Here is a 19377-nt window from a genome sequence, read left to right on the forward strand (position 1 = left end):
TGAGTCTTTGTTTAGCACTTAAATTCAAGGATTTAGAAATCCTGCATTTCAGTACTGCGTAAAAGAAAATAACTCAAGAGGGCTCTGGTTTGGAGAAAATGAGTCATAGGTCCCTTTAGCACTTTAAGCACTATTTTTATACCTTCCCATGCCTAGGTTGATGATTTTTTGATTGATCATCCTGGAGTCTTTCCAGCTGATCTGTATAGCTATTTTCTAACACTCTGTGCTGCACTGTTACATGTTTTTAGTTAAGACTTTCCAGTGATGTATATTTGTTTCAGAATTGGCAGGGTTGCCTTTGGTTTGTAGAAATTGGTTTGTAAGGTTGCCTTTGGTTTGTAGTTGTCTCATTTGAAATCTAGGAAGAAGCATAATAAACCATTCCTTAAATAACATATCTCCTTTATGCATCCCTTTCCCAACACAAACATTTGAATAGATTGCAGGAGGATCCAGGGCCCTACTATCTTGCTTGTTTTGTACTTTCAGAGGAGAGTTCCATGTTTCTGTGGGAAAAACTGCTACTTAACACAGATCTCAGCTTGTATCAGTCTCACATTTGATCCTATGTATGTTCCGGTTACCTCCTCTCCACATTACATTTTTGTACCTCAATAAGTTATCTCAAGATAACCCTTGTATCATGTATCCTTTCTATTCCTATGCCTGTGATTTCCCTTATTGTCTGTATTTTCTTCCCTTCCACCCACCATTTCTGGGAAAATATCCTCAAGCCCATCCAGCTGTATAACCATTTCCATCTTCTTGTCTTGTCCAACATCTAGAGTGTGCTTTCTAAGCTGGGCTCACTCCCTTCCTCAATGTTACGTTGATGGAGTTAGCACAGCAGTCACAGATGTTAACTCAAATTGCTTCTTGCTCTTTTATAACTTACTGATTACACTTAAGAATAATTTCATTTTTTTCTGTGGTGGTGCATTAGTTACAGGATATTCTGTGATCTTGAAGAAAAACTAGTTATTTGTTTTGTTCAAAGGTCAGAGACCTGCTCTTGTTGCTTGTTTCATAAGGTCACACAACTTCACTTTGGCATCTTTGAAGAAATTTTTCACAGGTTATTCACTTGGCATAGGGTCTTCATGTGTTTTTTGTTTGTTTGTTTGTTTTTAATTGCTTGAAATTCTGTCGTCCTTAATTGAGCATTGTGGAAAATCATTACCTATGATCGACTAACACCACTGTGGTTGTATACTGAGTTTTGTGGTGTGAGGTATCTTCCTCCTTGTGGAAGTGATAGAAAAATACTCAAAGAATAAAAGCTGTAGATAGTAGTTATAATTAGTGTTTTTAATGATTTTGAAGTTTGTTAAGCTGGCAACTTATGTAGGATTGGAACCTCTAATTTACTTCAGGTGAAGTTCACATGAAAAATAATTGTATTAATCATAAACTTAATGATTAAGTTCTTCAAGGTTAGCATTGCATAATGAGTTACCAAACTTGCTTCTGCTTTTTTCTACATTTTGCTTTAGTCGGTGACTACACAATGTTGCAGTCAATGTTGCATCAGTTCATTCTGTTAAACTTTATGCATATCTGAAAGAATTACTCAGATTTATGAAGTGTTGTTCTATGGATATATAGACAGAAGGAAAAATCACCATCTCACAACAGTACAGTTTTTCCTCCCTGACCCCCAATTTTTACTCAACATGTTTATTCCTTCTTCTTTGTACAGTTGGTAGTTTTTCAGAACACTTAGATCAGATAAATGGAAGAAGTGAGAGTGTGGACAGCACAGATAACTCCTCAAAACAACCCAGTGAAGTTGCATCTCACGTGGCTCGTCAGCGATTAGAAAGCACAGAGAAAAAGAAGATGTCTGGAAAAGTCACAAAGTCCCTTTCTGCAAGTGCTTTGTCCCTCATGATTCCAGGAGGTAGAGATAAATCTGTTGATTTGAAATGCTGTGATTTGTTCATACTGCATGTTTTATAATGTAAATGTAGGATTTTGGAGAATCCAGAATGAATTCCATGTCAAGTTTTGTTTTTCCTTTTCCCATAATCATAATGGTCTAATCTAGTCGGACAGTTACAGTGGTCAGATCACACCCGAGAGAACTTCTCTGACAAGCAGACTGTAGCTTAGTGGTAACTACTTTGGTTTTGACCACATGTGTGTGCAGCAGGATGCAGACTTCAGTCCTTGTCCATCCTGCAGTATGGTTGTAGCTTAAATTCTGAGCAGCTTGCTATGTACGGCTCCTTTAATAACTGCTTTTCAGTTACAGCAGCATGTTTGGTGTGGCTAGTTTTCTCCCATCTCCTGTAGGGTAAAGTGATAAACCAGAACAAAGTGTCTCTAAAGCGGAAATAGCCAATAAGCTCCTTTTTCTATTACATTGACTTGTAAGGAGTGATCACCATGTGAAGCCAGAAATGCTGCTATACATAAGTGGAAGTGTAGTAGCAGTAGCATTTAGTGTTTCCAGGTGAAGCTCTGAGACTTCATATTATCGTGGTTCAGAATCGAAGTCCAAATTTCCCAAACTAAGTGATTTTTTTTTTCAAAAGTGAGATTACGCATTAACTTCATATACTGGCCATGTGCTGCCTTTAGACCTTAGGCATAATCTTTTAGTACCTGTTGGTGTGATAATGCAGCCCCGCTCTGCTTCATGTGTTCAAAGGTGGCTTTGGCAGTAACTTATGGTTGCTTTGAGTCCACAGTGTGGCAGAGAATTTTATGCAGGGTTGTAGGTTTTGGTTCTGACCGGCAGAGGTGGAGAGCGCTGACACTGTACACTTCACCTACCTCCAAGTTGTAAAGCACATATGCCTTATGCTCTCTGTAATACCTTGGTGAGCAGATGCAGTGCTATTGTCCATGCATTTCGGAGAATTTTAAGAGGTGAAAGGACTGTCTGAGCACTATTAGTGCAGGAATTTCTGATTCCCTTCATGATGTTTTCTACCCTTCTTCACCATACAATTCAAAAAAAGGCATAGGCTTCCTGTGTAATATCTGTGATAAACACCAACTAACCATGAGAATTTTTAACGAGGTAAGTCAAGAGGAAAGTTTAAAGTCACAATTGAAGAGGAATATTTTGCCTTCGCTTCAGTGTGTACAACCCATTGCCCATGAAGAGAATGATTAGCATTTCTGTGATGCTGCCTGAATGTGAATGATCATTCTCACAAAATGCATGTGAGAGATGAAGATGTCTTTATTTTTACGATGGGAAAGATAGTGACTGTGTGTTTAGCCTGTGTAGGGTATTTTCACTTCTGAAAGCACTGTGGCCAAGAAGCAGTCTGGGCTTGTTCTTTGTATAGACTGTTTCTTTAAAATAATCTCTGACCCATAAGTCATAGGTGTTTTTCTGGTATATCCCTATAGCACTTAGTACCTTTTTTTTTCTTCTGCTTGCAGAAGGTCTACAGGGCATGCTAATTATTCAGATTAGTTATCACAAGAGCATGGTACACATGCGGCAATCTACACAGACAAGCAACACTCAGTTATTTATCAGTTTGCCTTCTATTGGTTCTTTTCACATCTGTCAAGAATTGCTGTTCAGAGATAGTATAGTCTGAATTACTGTGTTTATTAAACTGGAGGTTTCTTTCAGTTTAATCTCATCATTCTATGAAATCTGAGTTTAGATTTGGCTACGTGTAGGAATGTTCTTGTCACATTTATATCAAGCAAAATCTCATATATTACTTAATACCGCCAAAAAAATCCACCTTATTCACATTCATCAATAAAATAAACTACAACAGGAGATGACCAGTGTCACTGATCATGTGGCTGAGAGTCACAGGATGAGACTAAAGAGAGAAATAAATGAGGGGATCTGGGAAAGTTTCAGATCCAGAGGGTGGTGATAGTTCAGCCCACTCTAGGTTTGGCTGGTAGTGGGAATTCAGCATTAACCCAGTGATAGCTATCTGTAGGAGCCTTTGGTGACTCAGATTCAGGGAGTCAGTATACTCAGTAGTGCCTTTGTTGACAAAACCTATCTGCCCTCACATGACATTGCTTGGCACAGCAGCCAAACCTGGAATGTTTCTGGGCTGCATTCCTTTCAAGAGCTGTCATCTTGTTATAGTCACCAGAGTATTTTTTTATGCTGCAGCAATTGTGTTTACATTTGCGCAAGTGGGAGCACAGTGTGCTTTCAAAACAATAAAATAAAATGAAGCCATAATTGATATTGTAAGAAAGTCGTGCGGTCTTAACTATCAGAATGTAGGAACAGAGATTTGGTACAAGCATTATGAGTTACTGTCCATGTACCAATTAAATACTGTTGTTTTATTACAGTAGTGTTTTTAGATATGTAGAATGCAAACACTTTCTTTAAAACCTCTGGTTGATCTGACAGGTGGTTTTGGATGTACTCACGATAGCATCTGCTCCCAAAGTGATGTTCTTTTCATGTGTATTTGTAAGGAAGAGGAATGAGGACTGTTCTTTCAGAGTTAGCAATGAGTGTTTCATATCTAAAAGGAAAAAAACAACCTACATCTAGCAAGTTAATGTTAGCATTAAGAAATCAGGTTATGCTATGGGGGAATTAAATTAATTTCTCAAATTGGGTTTGTTGGTCGAGCTTCAAACTCATTAAAGCTTCATGCGCAGTGAGGAGAGAGTCTTTATGCAAACACAGTGAAATAATTTGTCACAAAAGGTGTCATTAAACAGATTCCCAGTTTTGTGTATATGTTTGTGTGTGCTCAGAATGTATTCTCATAGGCACTTTTTTTCTTCCAGATGTATTTGGTGTTTCTCCTCTGGGAAGTCCTATGTCACCTCATTCACTGTCATCTGATCCTTCATCCTCCCGTGACTCCTCTCCCAGTCGTGATTCTTCAATTGCTGCTTCAAGTCCTCATCAGCCGATAGTAATTCACAGTTCAGGAAAAAAGTATGGCTTCACCATCCGAGCAATCAGGGTTTATGTGGGTGACAGTGATATCTACACTGTACACCATATTGTTTGGGTAAGTTAAATCTTTTTCTTACATACAGCCAGAGAAAACTAGTGATATATTTGATTTTGATCTTTTGTGTACGTTGTATTTGCTTTTTGACAGCTACTCTGTAAAATGTGGTATTGTGCTGAATAGTTATCTTGGAATGAAATTTGTGCCTGTGCACAAGGCCAGTGCTGGCAGTAGGGACAATTAGACCCATATAATACACATCTATGACATGAGTGGTACCTATCTGTGACCACAGAACCATAAAATGGTTTGGATTGGAAGGGACCTTAAAGATCACCCCATGTGACCTTAAAGGGACCTTAAAGATCACCCCAATTCCCTGCCATGGGCTGGGACACCTCACACCAGCCTGGCCTTGCACACCACCTCCAGGAATGGAGGAGCATCCACAGCTTCTCTGAGCAGTGTGTCCCAGTGCCTCACCACCCTCTGAATAAAGAATTTCCCCTAACATCTAATCTAAATCTCCCCTGTTTTAGCTTAAAGCAATTTCCCCTTGTCCTACCCCAACACTCCCTCCCCTGCTTTCCTGTGGGCCCCCTGTAAGGTCCCCCTGGAGACTTATCTTCTTCAGGCTGAGCAACCCCAAATCCCTCAGCCTGTACTCATAGGAGAGGTGCTTCAGCCTTCTGATCATCTTTGTGGCCCTTTATGGACCTGCTACAACAGGTCCATGTCCTGGACCTGGGGCCCAAGCCTGATTCTGCCTTTAACAACATGGGTCAATTTCACTTTTAGCAAATTTGGCACTTGTAAACAGGGTACTGTAGCTTAGAAAATGAAAGGGTTGGCACAGCCCCTCTTTGACTGGGGGCAGAGTCTGCAAAACTAAGAAACTAAACAGAAAATTTTGAAATACACATGAAGTTCATTAAACAGCTTCAATTAAGGAATTCACTAAAGTTGAGTTACTTCCACATTTGACGGGTCATTGGTAGGATAATTTAGAGTAGTGCTTTTGTTTAGAAATTTGCAAATCAGTTTGAAATATGAAAAACTTTGAGGATCTGTCATTTGTGAAAAACACTGACTATCAGTAATAAATAATGTATCTTTCATCCTCTGCTTGCTACTCATTTGAATAAAGACAGGCTAAAGAATAAGACAGCAGTTCTTGCATTTGCACTGGTTATCAGCTTCCTCAATTGTAAACTAAATTTATATATTTCTGCAATCATATGTATATATTATACTTGAGGTTGATAACCAGTCATGTATTTTATATATTATATATATTATACATAGGTATATATGTCTGTGTGTATATAAATGTTAAATATATTCCAACTACCTTAAAATAATTTTGAAAAATTCATTACAAATGTATTATAAGCTTTGAAGTTTTGGATGATGTTTCGTTTTAAATATTCACTGTAGGTTTTGAAATAGCCATGCCACTAATGAAATAGTGTATCATTCATGTTTATTCATATTTCAGTCATGTTTACCTCTCAGGCATCTTAATTCATCAAGAACATTGAATGTTGAGAGTAGCTACATGTGACTGATAATAAATACAAAAACTGAAATTCTTGTCACTGGTATGGTGTCACATCAGTGAAAGGAAGGAAGGAAAAACAATGCTGTTGCATTACAAGTGAAACCTTGACTTTTTCAAAACTCTATCAAATTTTTAATATATATTTATATATTTTTAGCTCTGTAGGCCTCAGTAGTGCCTAAATGACTTAAAATTCTCTAAGAGCTCATTTAAAAATATGATAACTTATTTAAGCCACTTTCAACATCATTTGCAATTCTGTTTGTTTTGGTCCTTCATCACCTTCGTGCCTCCAATTTGTTCCCTCCAATGGGCAGCCTGGTGAATTCAGTCTAAATACAAACAGTCCTTAGCTGTGTGGTGGAGTTAAAAGTGTGCATTATGATTAGGGTCCTGTATGTGATCACTGCCTTAATTACATAAGTATTTCTCAGTGTCAGATATTAAATCTTCAAGTTAAAAATTCTGGCATGGGAACTGAATCACCCCTTTATATCATGCCCTGCTAAGCAGATTTTACTTAGTATCAACAGTGATGCAGTGTTTCAGTGAGCTTTGAAACAATTCCACATCCCATGTAAGTACAAAAATGAAGTAAGCAGTTGATGATGAAGTGATTACTTGTCAGATTTTCTTTTTTCTTCATTCATAAGGGTTTAATATCTGTAATATCTGTATTGCTTTGTTGTGTTTAAAAGACAACCACTTTTATAGAAAGAATTGATAAAATAAAGCTACTCTTGAAAGTATGGAGAGTAATTAACAAGCATCCATTTTCTCCATCTATGATTTCTAGAATGTGGAAGAAGGAGGTGCAGCACACCAGGCTGGTTTAAAAGCTGGGGACCTGATTACTCATATCAACGGAGAACCAGTGCATGGTCTTGTTCATACAGAAGTCATTGAGTTGTTGTTAAAGGTAACTTTTGGTTAACTGGGACACATAAGCACTTTGCAGTTCCTCACCAGGGATTGTGGGGTTATGTTCTCTTCTTTCAGAAATTAGCTACCAGGTTTTATGATTGTTCAGGTACAAACTTTAAGCTGTTATTGCAGTGATCTGGAGAAAAGTTAGTGACTCTATGTATGCTAGGATGACTTTAGTTTCACTGCAAGGAACTGACACTACTACTGGTATACCTAAAGTATATTTGGGTACTGATGCAAAGATGTGTATCTCTTTCAAAAAAACTTGACATATGCAGGAAAGCACTTCCATGAATCCAACCATCTTCATCAGGTAACTCAAGCTATTGACGATAATACTACTTCTCGTTTTCTCCTTATCAAAGTGAAATCAATGAGGAAAAGTGGAAACAGAGAATACGAAATGTTTTCTTTCCTACTGTACAGGAACTTGCCTTTCATAATATTTAAATAAGATGTTTTCGTGAAATAAATTTCTATAGAAACATCAGCCTTGGTCAGTCCTTGCTCCCTTTTATCTAGTTAAAATTATTAGAATTTCTTATTGTCCTGAAGCTGGTTCTTGGAATGAAGTAGTTCAGAAATTTTGACAGCAGTTTGAGAATTTTCCAGTCATCATTTATGTGACATAAATTAGCCTGGCAACTTCTGCATGGAGTTCCCTATGCTGCCAGCGCTTACTCTGTTGCTGTTTTATTGCATTTGTGTTTGTAGTGCAATTTAATTTAAAGCTAAGAGGTCTTCCATTACTCTGTCTAAAGATTGTCTGTATTTTGGCAGAGTGGCAACAAAGTGTCAATTATGACAACACCATTTGAAAACACTTCCATCAAGACTGGACCTGCCAGGAGAAACAGCTACAGAAGCAGAATGGTCAGGCGCAGTAAGAAAACCAAGAAAAAAGAGAGTTTAGAGAGGTGAGTAAGCTTTTTGGTTCATGATGAATGTGTGTTCTTGTGTGTGTGGACATAACAATTAATTTTAAAATGAAGTTAATCCAATTCCCTCTCATACTTCCTGCCCCTCTTTTTTACCTTCTTCTATGAGATCCTGTGGGTGTAATGCATTCTGTCATTCCCATTTTGCCTATAGTATATCCATTAAAATGCCACTTAAAAATTTTCCAGGGTTTACAAACGATTATGGAGAAGAAAATGAGTAACTGCAGTGGTGTCTTCATTTGGATTCAGTATAGCTTTTTCTACTTCATTAAATTTTCTAGCACTAAGTTTATGTATATTTTTTCGCTTTGATGCTAATGTTTAAACATATTCCACAAATACATTGCTTGTACTGTATAGATACTGAGTTTTGGTGGGCTCTTAAATTAAGAAAATTAAGATTTATGCTCATAAGAAGTTAATTGTTCCTCTGAAATTCAGTGAATACGTTTTAGTACAAATAGATTTAGTTAAAATATCTATCCCACTTATTAGCAATCAGGATATTTTCTGAACTTCGTGCTCTGCAGACAGGTTTGGTTTCATGCAAACATAGGTTTCATACTTCCTTTCATGGGGGGTACTGGGAGAATGAAGCAACGTCAGCCACAAGAGCTTTGCATGTGGTAATTGTATCTTTTCTGCATATTACGTTTGGATTAATGTTGTGCTCTTCTCACACTAGGAGAAGATCTCTGTTTAAAAAGTTGGCCAAGCAACCCTCACCTCTTCTTCACACCAGCAGAAGTTTCTCCTGCCTGAACCGATCACTTTCATCAGGGGAGAGCTTGCCTGGGTCTCCAACCCACAGCTTGTCTCCAAGGTCACCTACCCCAAGTTACCGCTCCACTCCTGATTTTCCATCTGGTGAGTGTAAAAGAATGGAGGGCAGAGGAAAATTACTGGAAATTGAAGTGTGTTCTGCTTCTTGTGAGCCCCCCAATGCTGTCATGCTCTGCTGAGAGCAGTCAGCTCAGACAGACGTAATTATTGAACAGCAGCTGGTTTCTGTCTGAAAAGGGAAAAAAAGATTCTTGATGCAAAATCTTAAGGGGCTCTCATGATACAAAAATGGTATTTTCTGCTAGGTTTGTAGTTTTGTAGTTTTTGATAGAAAATGTAAGTCTACGAAGCAATAAGTTGAGTAATAAACAATCCAGTTTTAGAGTACAAAGTAGAATCTTGCCTAGGAGAGGCTGATACAAGAATGAAACTGAGGAAAAAGTTTGCTACATTATACAACTAGCATGGGTTCTCACAAATGTGGATTTATTATTGAAAAGATGAACCAGCTGCTGAAATTGAGATGTTTCTGACTTTTAAACAGGCTTAATCTGCCTCAATTTCCTATCGCACTTTTGTTGTGATTTTAGTGTCTTCTAATAAAGTGAATGCTGTTCTACAAACCCTGCGCTGGAGGTAAATTATTGGTAAATCTTGATCATTGCTTTGAAGTGCCAGAAAACATTAGGTATTCCTTTTAAATAGAAGGAGGCAAGAACTCAAGCTGGATGAAGGAACAGAGGGTGGAAGGGAGAAATAGCAACATTCTGGAATGATGAGTGTTTTAAAGCCCAGTCACTTAAAACCTTCCAAATCATGGAATGCTATAAGAACAGATAGCATACATCCTTTTTGGATAAGTGCAAGCACTGCCTCTCATTCTTCTGCTAGGCAAGATTTTTATTCTTGCTAATCTCATTCTTGGTTTGTTTCTTCTTTTTGTAGGTACTAATTCTTCCCAGAGTAGTTCCCCTAGTTCAAGTGCTCCCAATTCTCCAGCTGGCTCAGGACACATAAGACCCAGCACTCTTCATGGCTTGGGTCCAAAGCTTGGTGGGCAAAGATACAGATCCGGAAGACGCAAATCAGCTGGCAGCATCCCTCTCTCTCCTCTGGCACGGACACCTTCTCCAACACCCCAGCCCACATCTCCTCAGCGATCTCCATCGCCCTTGCTAGGACATTCACTTGGAAATACGAAAATAGCTCAATCTTTTCCTAGCAAAATGCACTCCCCTCCAACTATTGTAAGGCATATCGTTAGGCCAAAGAGTGCAGAGCCACCACGATCTCCACTCTTAAAGAGAGTCCAGTCTGAAGAGAAACTTGCACCCTCTTATGCCAGTGATAAGAAACACTTATGTTCACGAAAACACAGTCTGGAAGTGACCCAGGAAGAAGTGAACAGAGAATTGTCCCAGAGGGAAGTAACTCTTCAGAGTTTGGAGGAGAATGTATCTGATGTGCCATCACTCACACGAGTCAGGCCAGCAGAACAGGGCTGCTTGAAACGTCCCATTTCTCGTAAATTAGGTAGGCAAGAATCCATCGATGAGCTAGACAGAGAGAAGCTGAAGGTCAAGATTGTTATGAAAAAGCAAGATTTTGCTGAAAAAGCAAATACTGCTCTACATGAACATAGCAGCGAACCAGAAATTCCCAATACCTTAAGACTGGAAGAAAGAGACAAAAAAGCATTCCAGAAGGTATTAGAAAGATCAAATCAGTTTGAAACAAAAATCATTGCTTTGGAGACCCAGTCAGCTGGTGACATACTCAAAGACACCCTTCAAAAGAATGCAAACTTGAGATCAAATGAGTGCGTTGCTTTAGAAGCGCAGACGTTGTGTCATGGGCCTCCGCTTAGTGAATTCAGTCACCTTTCCTGTGACTTCAAAAGAACTTCCCCTCCATGTACACTGCAGGATGTGCCATCACAGTCCTCTGACAGGATGTTTAATGGAAAGGGAGAAAACACAGATAAAAATGTACCAACAAAAGAATTTGTCAAATATGAAAGATTAGATGGCAAACTTGCAAATATTGGTTATTTGAGAAAGAAACTGTCCTTTGAAGAAAAAGATGAGAGTGTCTGTCCAGTGCTAAAACCCAAACTGACAACAAATGCTCATGAATGCCTTCAACTTAACACAGTCAGACCCATAAGCATACAGCAGGATTCCACTACTGTTGCTGAGGGTAGAGCATTCATCAGCAGTGCACATGCTGCTCAGATTAATTCTGTTTCTTTTGTTCCCCTCAAAACCTTGAATGGCCGAGCAGAAACAGGTGTGGAAAAATCAGCCGTGATTTCCACTGAGTCACCTGTCAGAAAAAGTCCATCAGAATATAAACTTGATGGGAGGTCTGTTTCCTGCCTGAAACCAATAGAAGGCACACTAGACATTGCCTTACTTTCTGGACCACAGGCTTCGAAGACTGATTTGCCTGTGTGTGTACTGCCAGAAGGACAGAGCGCCAGCAGTGATGTGGGATCTCCTAAACATGCAGCACCACAGGAAGGTGGTGGAAAGGCAGAAGTGGCCTGTCAGAAAGAGCAGTTGTTAAGCTATTCAAAATCTAGCAAAATTAACATACCAGAACCTCAGGTTCTGCAAATAAGCAAGAGTTCTCCAAATCCACTGGTCACGCCTGTGGCTGCAGAAGTAGTGACAGAGAAAAAGGCTTCTAGTCCAGCTGCTAAAGTCAGTGTTTCTGTTATTGAAGCTGTTCAAAAGAAAGACACCTCCCCTTCAAAACAGAAGGACAGTTCAGTGGAAACAAAGTCCAGCACTGTTCAGAGTCAGAGTGTTAAAACTACACAAACGTATTCCAGCACTGTTCAGAGTCAGAGTGTTAAAACTACACAAACGTACTCCAAACTTTCTACTGTTCAGAGCACTCCTGAAAAAGCTCTAGGCAAAGAGAAGCAAGGGCAAAAGGAGTTGCCTGCCAGGCAGCCAATAACCCAAAGAAATTGTGAACCTACCCCTGCAAAGGTGGAGGTGATCAGGGAGCCATCTCTGAAGGTATCTGTCTCAGATGTTCTGACAACAAGCTACTCCAAAAGCAATGAAAAAAAATCTGCTGATTTTGCCATGCCATCTCAGATACAAGGAAAAATGCAAGTGGCTGGTCCGAAGGCACAACCTAAGGATAGCAAAGATGCTCTAAAACAGTTAAGCAAAGAAGACACCGTTGTCGTTAGTTTTGTAGAAAGGGATATAACCAAGCAGAAAATTCTCAGCGAGTCTAAGAAAGTTACTATAGAGTTAAAGAGTGAAACTTCTCCATCCAAACGACCCTCAGTGGATTGTGATCCTAAAAATGATAAGTCTGTACTGCTGTCCTCTGTGCAGAAGGACAACACCAAAGATTTGGGAAAGAAAGATCAGAAGCAGGTCCCTGACATAAGGCTACAGACCACTGAGAGAACACAGTCCAGCCAAGTTCCTCAGCAACAGCTTACTGCTCTGGTCTCCCCTGCTGCAAGAGATGCTGTAAGCAGAAACTGTGCTGTAGATGTTCATGTAGGTATTCAAGAACATGTGAAGCCTGCTGCCACCTGTGTGGAAAGCAGCAGTAATAAGCTCAGGCCTGCTTCTGATGTGACTTCCTCTAAGTCTAAGCACTTGGATAAACAGACCTTTTCACAAAAACCATGCACTCCAGAAACAAAAGAAAAAGAAACAATTATTCAGGTGTCTGTCAGCTCGCGGAAAGATGGCAAACATGCCAGTAAAAATGTGCCAGATCCCTCTTCTTTTGTTTCAGGCTCTTTGAGAAAAATGAACAATGAACATGTTCAGGTCGAAAAGCCTGTGACTATTGAGCATGGGTTGGTATCCACCCTTCAAGTGAGCACCATCACTGCTGACACCAAACCCAGATCCTTTGCTCTTGGCCCAGGACCAATAGGCCCAGAGATTTCTAAGCAAATGCAAAGGCAAGAACCAGCAGGCTTTGGGGAATCTGCTGATCAAAAGCTGCTTCACCTCACTGAGAAACAAACCGTGTCTCCAAAGTTTTCCACTGTGAAAGACTGTCTCTTGCTGAGCAAACAGGCAGACAGAAGCCCTAGTAATCAGGCAATGTCTCCAGATAAAAGACCTGAAGGAAAAACATGCACTGATGCACTTTATGTTCAACATGACAGTGGGAAAGTAGAGCCTACCCTTTGCCTCACAAACCGTGATGCCACAGCAAAAGGAGCAGAAAAATCAATCACAAGTAGCAAATGCTCTCAAGATTCAAAAGGGAAAGGACAAGTTAATCAAAAACAGCCAGAGGATGCAAACAAACAGGCTGCAGTAAAACATTTGTCAGGTGCCAGTGGGCAAAGTTCTTGCCGTGTGGCTGCAATGCCAGGAAAACCACTGACTAGTTCAGCCAATTTCTCTGAATGTAGACAAGAAGCATTTGTTTTGTCTTCAGAGAAGAGTGATGCATCTTCAGCAAAGGTTAAAGCAGCTTCACCTGAGCTTCCTGTGGCCAGCTGCAAGGAACTAAGTAAGAAAAGCACCTCTTCCACGGGGTATGGTAAGGCAGAAATGACTAAAAGTGTGTCACTGATGACCTTGCACAGTGCTGCTGTTGTAGTAGAAGCCCACCACTCTACTTCAAACACTGGGGGGAAACCCGGAAATCAAGAAAAGTCTTTTGTTAACACTGTGGATGTAAAGGGAAAAGATGCTGTTCAGGCTCAGCAGTCTGCTTCAAGAAAACAGAATGTAGGTAAAGATTTACCTAGGTCAGCAACCACACCTGACCGCCAAAATGCACTTTCTAATGACAAAGACTCAGCTCGGCAGCGGCGAGGAAAGGAGGCTTCGCGGAGCAGTCCTCACAAAAAGAACTGTTGACTGTACTACCTGCAGATATAACTACAAGACTAGCTGAAACAAAGACAATATATTTTGACCATCTTTAAACCAGCACTGTGTAGTGTCTTTGTGTGGCAAAGCTTTCATGTCACTGACAAAAAAGAATGGGGATATATAGAAAGGACTTTTTTTTCAAAATGCCTTCCCAATGTTAACCGGTAAAACTGTTACCATATAGTATTTGTACAAAAATAGATACACAGCTGAAAGCTGTTGAAGAAATGATTTCCTCTGTAAATACCTAGTGATGTGTTTGGGGTTTGAATGTAGCATATATACTTTGCTGCTGATAGCATTGTTTACTCTTCCCTTTTTTAAAGATAGTTGCTTTGCTACTTATTTGCCATACTCAAATATGAAACTGAATTACTAAAACTCACATGTGGCATGGACATGCACAAGTATTGGTCTAACCTGGAGGATAAAAACATGCCACATTTTTACTTACTAAAAATCCTAGCTAGAGGTAAAAATACAAGAAAAGAATGAACATGGTGGGTTATTGTGAGTTTTTACATGTATTTTTAGTAATCAGATTTTGATAGTAGTGTATCTGGCTAACTGCTTCACCAGATCTAACACAAGATCTAACTGCATCTCTGAACTGCACAAAGCCTGCCTGGTAGAGTGGGTGTGATTAAAGATAAGGGAAGAGCGCTTGGCTATCACGGCATCCCAGGAAGAGTTGTGTTCTCTGATGGAATGGTTGTGCTGGTCTCATCTGCTGGGAGTGCGTTCTGTCACCTTCCCCTCAGACAAGGCCGAGACTCTGAAGCACATGCCGTGTCTTTGGTTTCTGCTGCAACCCTCTCTTGGTTTCCTTGAGCTTTTTTAAATTCAGGCCCTTACAGTGTGAGGCACAAATATAAGCACATGACTTGCAGTACAATTATGTTCATCATGGGTTTTGACAAACTTAGAGAATGTGTGTTATGGCATCTAGGCCTGCATAATTAGCTTCATACAGCTGTAGCTTTTTTAAATTATTTTTTTTCTATTATGGCAATTAGGACGTAAAGGACAAAAAACAGTTCCACTATCATATCTTTGAAAAAAAAGTTCAGGACATCCGATACATTTTAATATGTAGCTGGGGCCTTATGTTGTAGACTAACTTGCTGTTTTTAGCAAGAAATTTTGGGTTTCACATTCATTTCTAAATGCATTGAGTAGCTCCATACATTTCATAACATAATCTTTTTATTTGTATGCAAAAACAAAAAAGAGTAATACTGTAATTATAAAAGAAGCATTTTGTAACAAAGGAACCTGTTGGAGCTATTTGGTGCTAGAATGTTACTGTCTTTTTACTTTTGCTAAGCCTTATTTAAATTTTGTATACTGTGGAACATGTAGACTTGGATCATTTTAGTGTGGAGATTATTAGTTATTTTGAAGGACAAAAGGTAAAACATAAAACGTACAGGAGCACTACAAAATATCCTTGCAGATGTGTGTTTTTAGATGACTGGGATCAACAGAATGGTGGTTTTGCTTATTTCTGTTTTATGTAGCTAAACTAGGCCTAGGCCCATACCTGTTTCATTGGGGCTTATGGATTGTCTTTTCTGTCTCAAAAGCTAGAAATTTGTTCTTAAAAGCACAGTATAATCTTGATTTGGAGGTTTGATTGACAACTGATAGTATTCAGAATTAACTTCCCTCTGGGAAAAGCTTTATTACGCTAATTAGTTGAGTTGGATTACAGCAGACACGCCTTGGAAAGAAAATCGTAAACAACTTCTGATTTTTCATGTGACACTAGAACATTCATACTGCCTTTGATGCATTCACAGAGGAGCTAGTGAGTGATGGGTAATATTTTTGATCAGTTTTGAAGAGAAAATGGTCTCAACATTTACAGTTTATCTGTGCTTTGGCAGTTACTACAAATGAATGCTAATGCACTTCGATATAACATTTCTGTCTGGGAGGTATTTCCTAGTTTACAGTCTTCTGCATTTTTTTTTTTTTTAACTCCCCTCTTGTTTCCTTTAAAGCACATCTAGCTATTTGTTTACAGTATACCTTTATGTATATTTTGTATAGTTCACTATCACTTCTGACAAATAAGTTTTTTGCATTTTGGAAGTATAACGGTGCGTAAGCTTGTGTTTATGTAGTATCTGTTTGTTTGTTGGGTGCTTACCTTATCAGTGAGCTGTTAGAGATCCTCCTACCTGTGTGCTACTTGGTCAGTCTTTCTGTGATTGTAGATTTGATGTGTTCCTTTGTAGCTTACTGCTGTAGATTGCTCAGCTTACCAAAAAAATAAAAAAAAAAAAAGAAAAAAAAAAGAGAGAGAGAGAGACAAAAAAAAAAAAAAAAGGAAAAAAAAAGTTAGGGTCTGTGCAATAAAGTGTTTGCAGTCTTATTTTCTCTAAGAAACTCCTTATGGATGTCATAATTGTTGCATATTGAACACAATTATTTATACTTATGCAGTTGCATAACATTGAAATAAAAATTCAGCATGAAACACTGTTGTGTATTTTCCATTGATTGCTTTCGCTCCCGTAACTTCAGGCACATCCCTGCTGTACTCAGAGGTGGGCAGTTATTTTCTTCCCTCAGACCAACCCAGTGCACCCCTTCAGGCACGTGCTGGCCAAGGATTTTGCATGAGAATCATTGTCTGGTCTAGAGAGGGAGGAGGTCTGGAGAGCCAAGTATCTTGTCTCAGGCAGTGGCTGGCATCACGGCACTGCTGCTCAGTAGGTAGGGGCATGGGTGGACAACGTACCTGGCTGCTGGTAACAACTGCAGTAACCTGAAACGTGAGACTTCAATCCCTCCTCCACGCCGTACATCATCGTTCATTAAAATAAGTTATAGTGTTTTTCAATACCTTCTCAAAACACACCAAATCTTCATTTATTTTTTTTTTATTCATGCTAAATTCTCCACCTTAACAAATTCATGAAGCATGAGTGTTAAGCGCAACATTTCTTCAGTTTTGAAATCTCTACCCTTGAATGTATTCAAATCTCCCTTTACTATTTTTTTTCCCACATAATAAAGAAGATGCACTGAGCCAGGCAGAGGAGGTGGAGCAGAGCCCCTCAGTGCCCAATGGCCTCTTTGATGGAGACCAATCCTGTCAGGAGGAGCAGTGGGCAGGACTATTGGTCCCCTAATTTTTGTCTTTCTGTCTTGTAGAGGAGCACATCCACACGTCCTTTTCTTCTGCCAGTGGCTGATAAAGGAGCTTTGCACGCCTGGTTGACATGTGCCAGGTGATTGTTGTTCATGTTTTACTGCTGTGTTTTTCCCTGTGCTTTTCACCTCTGCAAAACGAAGTGCATCAGCCTTACAGAATCACTTCTGTTGTGCTCTCTGACCGAAACCAGTGAGTTACCCCCAGTCTTTCTGACTTGCTGAAACCCAGCAGAAGACAGATGCTCTGCAAAATTGGTGCAGTGGCAGGGGATGTGCACGAATATGGGAGGGGAGAGGGGGATGCAGCAGCTTGGGGAAAGGAAATGACCAGAGATGAGAACTGACTGTATGACTGCCTTGCCTGCTGTGCTGTCTCTGACTGCAGTAGCCATCCCTCTGTGAGAAACTGTGGAAAGCTGCACGTCCACAAACCCCCACAGCACTCAGGGCCAGCAGAAATGGGTGGTGTAGGGGGGTTTGTGTTGAGGAAGAAGCAGTCAGGAGAGAAATGTTGACCATCAGATTTGGTATGGCCTGTCATCCTCACTTCTGCCTTTGTAAAAAGAGCCTGCATCTCACCTGGGTTGGGAATCCTTTTCATGGTTCGAAAGAGAAATGTGGGCTTCCCTCTTTAAGAACTGCCAGCTTGCAAGGTTCCTTCAGGTTCTGTATTTTCTCCTGAGGTTGGTAAGAATTAGCAGGGATGTCATGTTTGTATTCAGACAGTGCTTAGCAGACCAAAGAATAAATAGCAGGACTGGAAGATACGAAAGGGTGTTTGGGTGTCCCAGTTCATGGCTTGCGTGTCATCAGTTGTCCTTCCAGTGACCATATCTTTACCTGTAAGCTTTGTGTCATACCATGGTGTCAGTGATATCTGTATCCCAGGAGTGAGCTGGGTTCTGTTGAGCACCATTCAGCTCAGGCAATTCCCTTGTCCCTGCTCACTGACTCCTTGGCTGCACTTGAAACATAAAAGTCCTGACAAGATACCAAGGAGCGCATTAGATCGGAGCTTGATTGGGTAAACAAATTCTACAAGGAAAAGTAAATCTACTGTCACTTTCCATATACATCTTTGCTAAGTAATACTGGACTAAATCTTTGGACTTCAAATATATATATATATATATATATATATTTATATATATAAAATCTGGACATTTGGGGATATTATGTAAAACGTTCCTTCAGAATAACCACCCCCTGCATTCAGGATTTTTGTGTATACTCCATACACTATATATGTGGCTCAGCACTGTTGTTTACAGTGTCCTAATGACTGGTGTTTTACAGGACAATGAAAGAAGAGAGCCTGCCCCGTGTATGTGACACTAATGCAAATCACAGAGGAAACAAAAATGGCATCAGATGCAGGTAAAACGAGTTGTGTGGAAGGAAGGGGAAGCATTGCAGAAAGGTCTGTACTTAATATGCCTTGCTCAAATGTATCTTGCACGTGAACACGTTCACAATTTTGCCTTTTCAGACAGCTTCAGCTTTTAACTGGCTGAAGTCCATGCGCAAATCTACCCTGTGATGCTGGGTAGCGTTTCAGAAACTGGTGATGCTTAAATCCAAATGAATTGCCAAAATCCAAATGAAGCAGCGTATCAGTGAGTACCAGCACAACATGCAGCATTCCCTTCAAGTCGCTGATGTTTACAGATCTCCTGATCTTTGCAGCATTTTTTTTTTAAGCACTTGAAGCTGTGAACTGTGCTGTGCTCTTTTTGCTTAGCCATTTATCTATTGCTTTCCTGGACCCACAAGCTGGTGAGAGAAATAACTGAGGCTGTAGGTCAGGTTTCCCTTGAGGGGCACCCACACCAACATTCATCGGACAATGCAGTTATTGACATTGACTTGTTTAGCCAGTTGTGTTTGCAGAGGGAGGGAGCCTTGAATCCTGAGCTGCCTGGTTCCCGAGGACAGGTCGAGTTGTCCTCTGGCTGCCTGGCTGCCTTGGTGACATCTCAGATCCGTCATTAAGGAGCTGCTTGCTGATGCGGGCACCGAGGGCAGCTTTGATGCTGCACAGCGTGTGGGTTCAAACACAGCACCTGCCTGCGGGGTCAGGAGCAGGTCTCTGAGAGCCTCTCAGCAGCAGCAGAGGAGCAGGGGGTGCTTGTAAGCAGCACGGAGAGCTTCAGGGAGAGGCACCCTGGTGCCCAGAACCTGGAACATTCTATAGGCAGATA

The 19377-nt window shown here is 40.1% G+C and overlaps 1 protein-coding gene across 14 annotated transcripts in view; it reads left to right on the forward strand.

The window, feature by feature from the left end:
- MAST4 (microtubule associated serine/threonine kinase family member 4) overlaps positions 1 to 16499 on the forward strand; it is a 293964-nt gene extending 277465 nt beyond the window's left edge. For all 14 annotated transcript variants that reach the window (XM_038170079.2, XM_038170081.2, XM_038170080.2 and 11 more), the window contains 6 exons: positions 1703 to 1903; positions 4750 to 4979; positions 7280 to 7402; positions 8191 to 8327; positions 9037 to 9218; positions 10080 to 16499. In XM_038170079.2, coding sequence (XP_038026007.1) covers positions 1703 to 1903; positions 4750 to 4979; positions 7280 to 7402; positions 8191 to 8327; positions 9037 to 9218; positions 10080 to 13996 — 4790 coding nt within the window. In that variant the 3' untranslated portion in view covers positions 13997 to 16499. The remainder of the gene's footprint in view (positions 1 to 1702; positions 1904 to 4749; positions 4980 to 7279; positions 7403 to 8190; positions 8328 to 9036; positions 9219 to 10079) is intronic.
- The last annotated feature ends 2878 nt before the right edge of the window (positions 16500 to 19377 follow it).

This window comes from Anas platyrhynchos, chromosome Z (genome assembly GCF_047663525.1).
Source record: "Anas platyrhynchos isolate ZD024472 breed Pekin duck chromosome Z, IASCAAS_PekinDuck_T2T, whole genome shotgun sequence".
Lineage (NCBI taxonomy): Eukaryota > Metazoa > Chordata > Aves > Anseriformes > Anatidae > Anas > Anas platyrhynchos.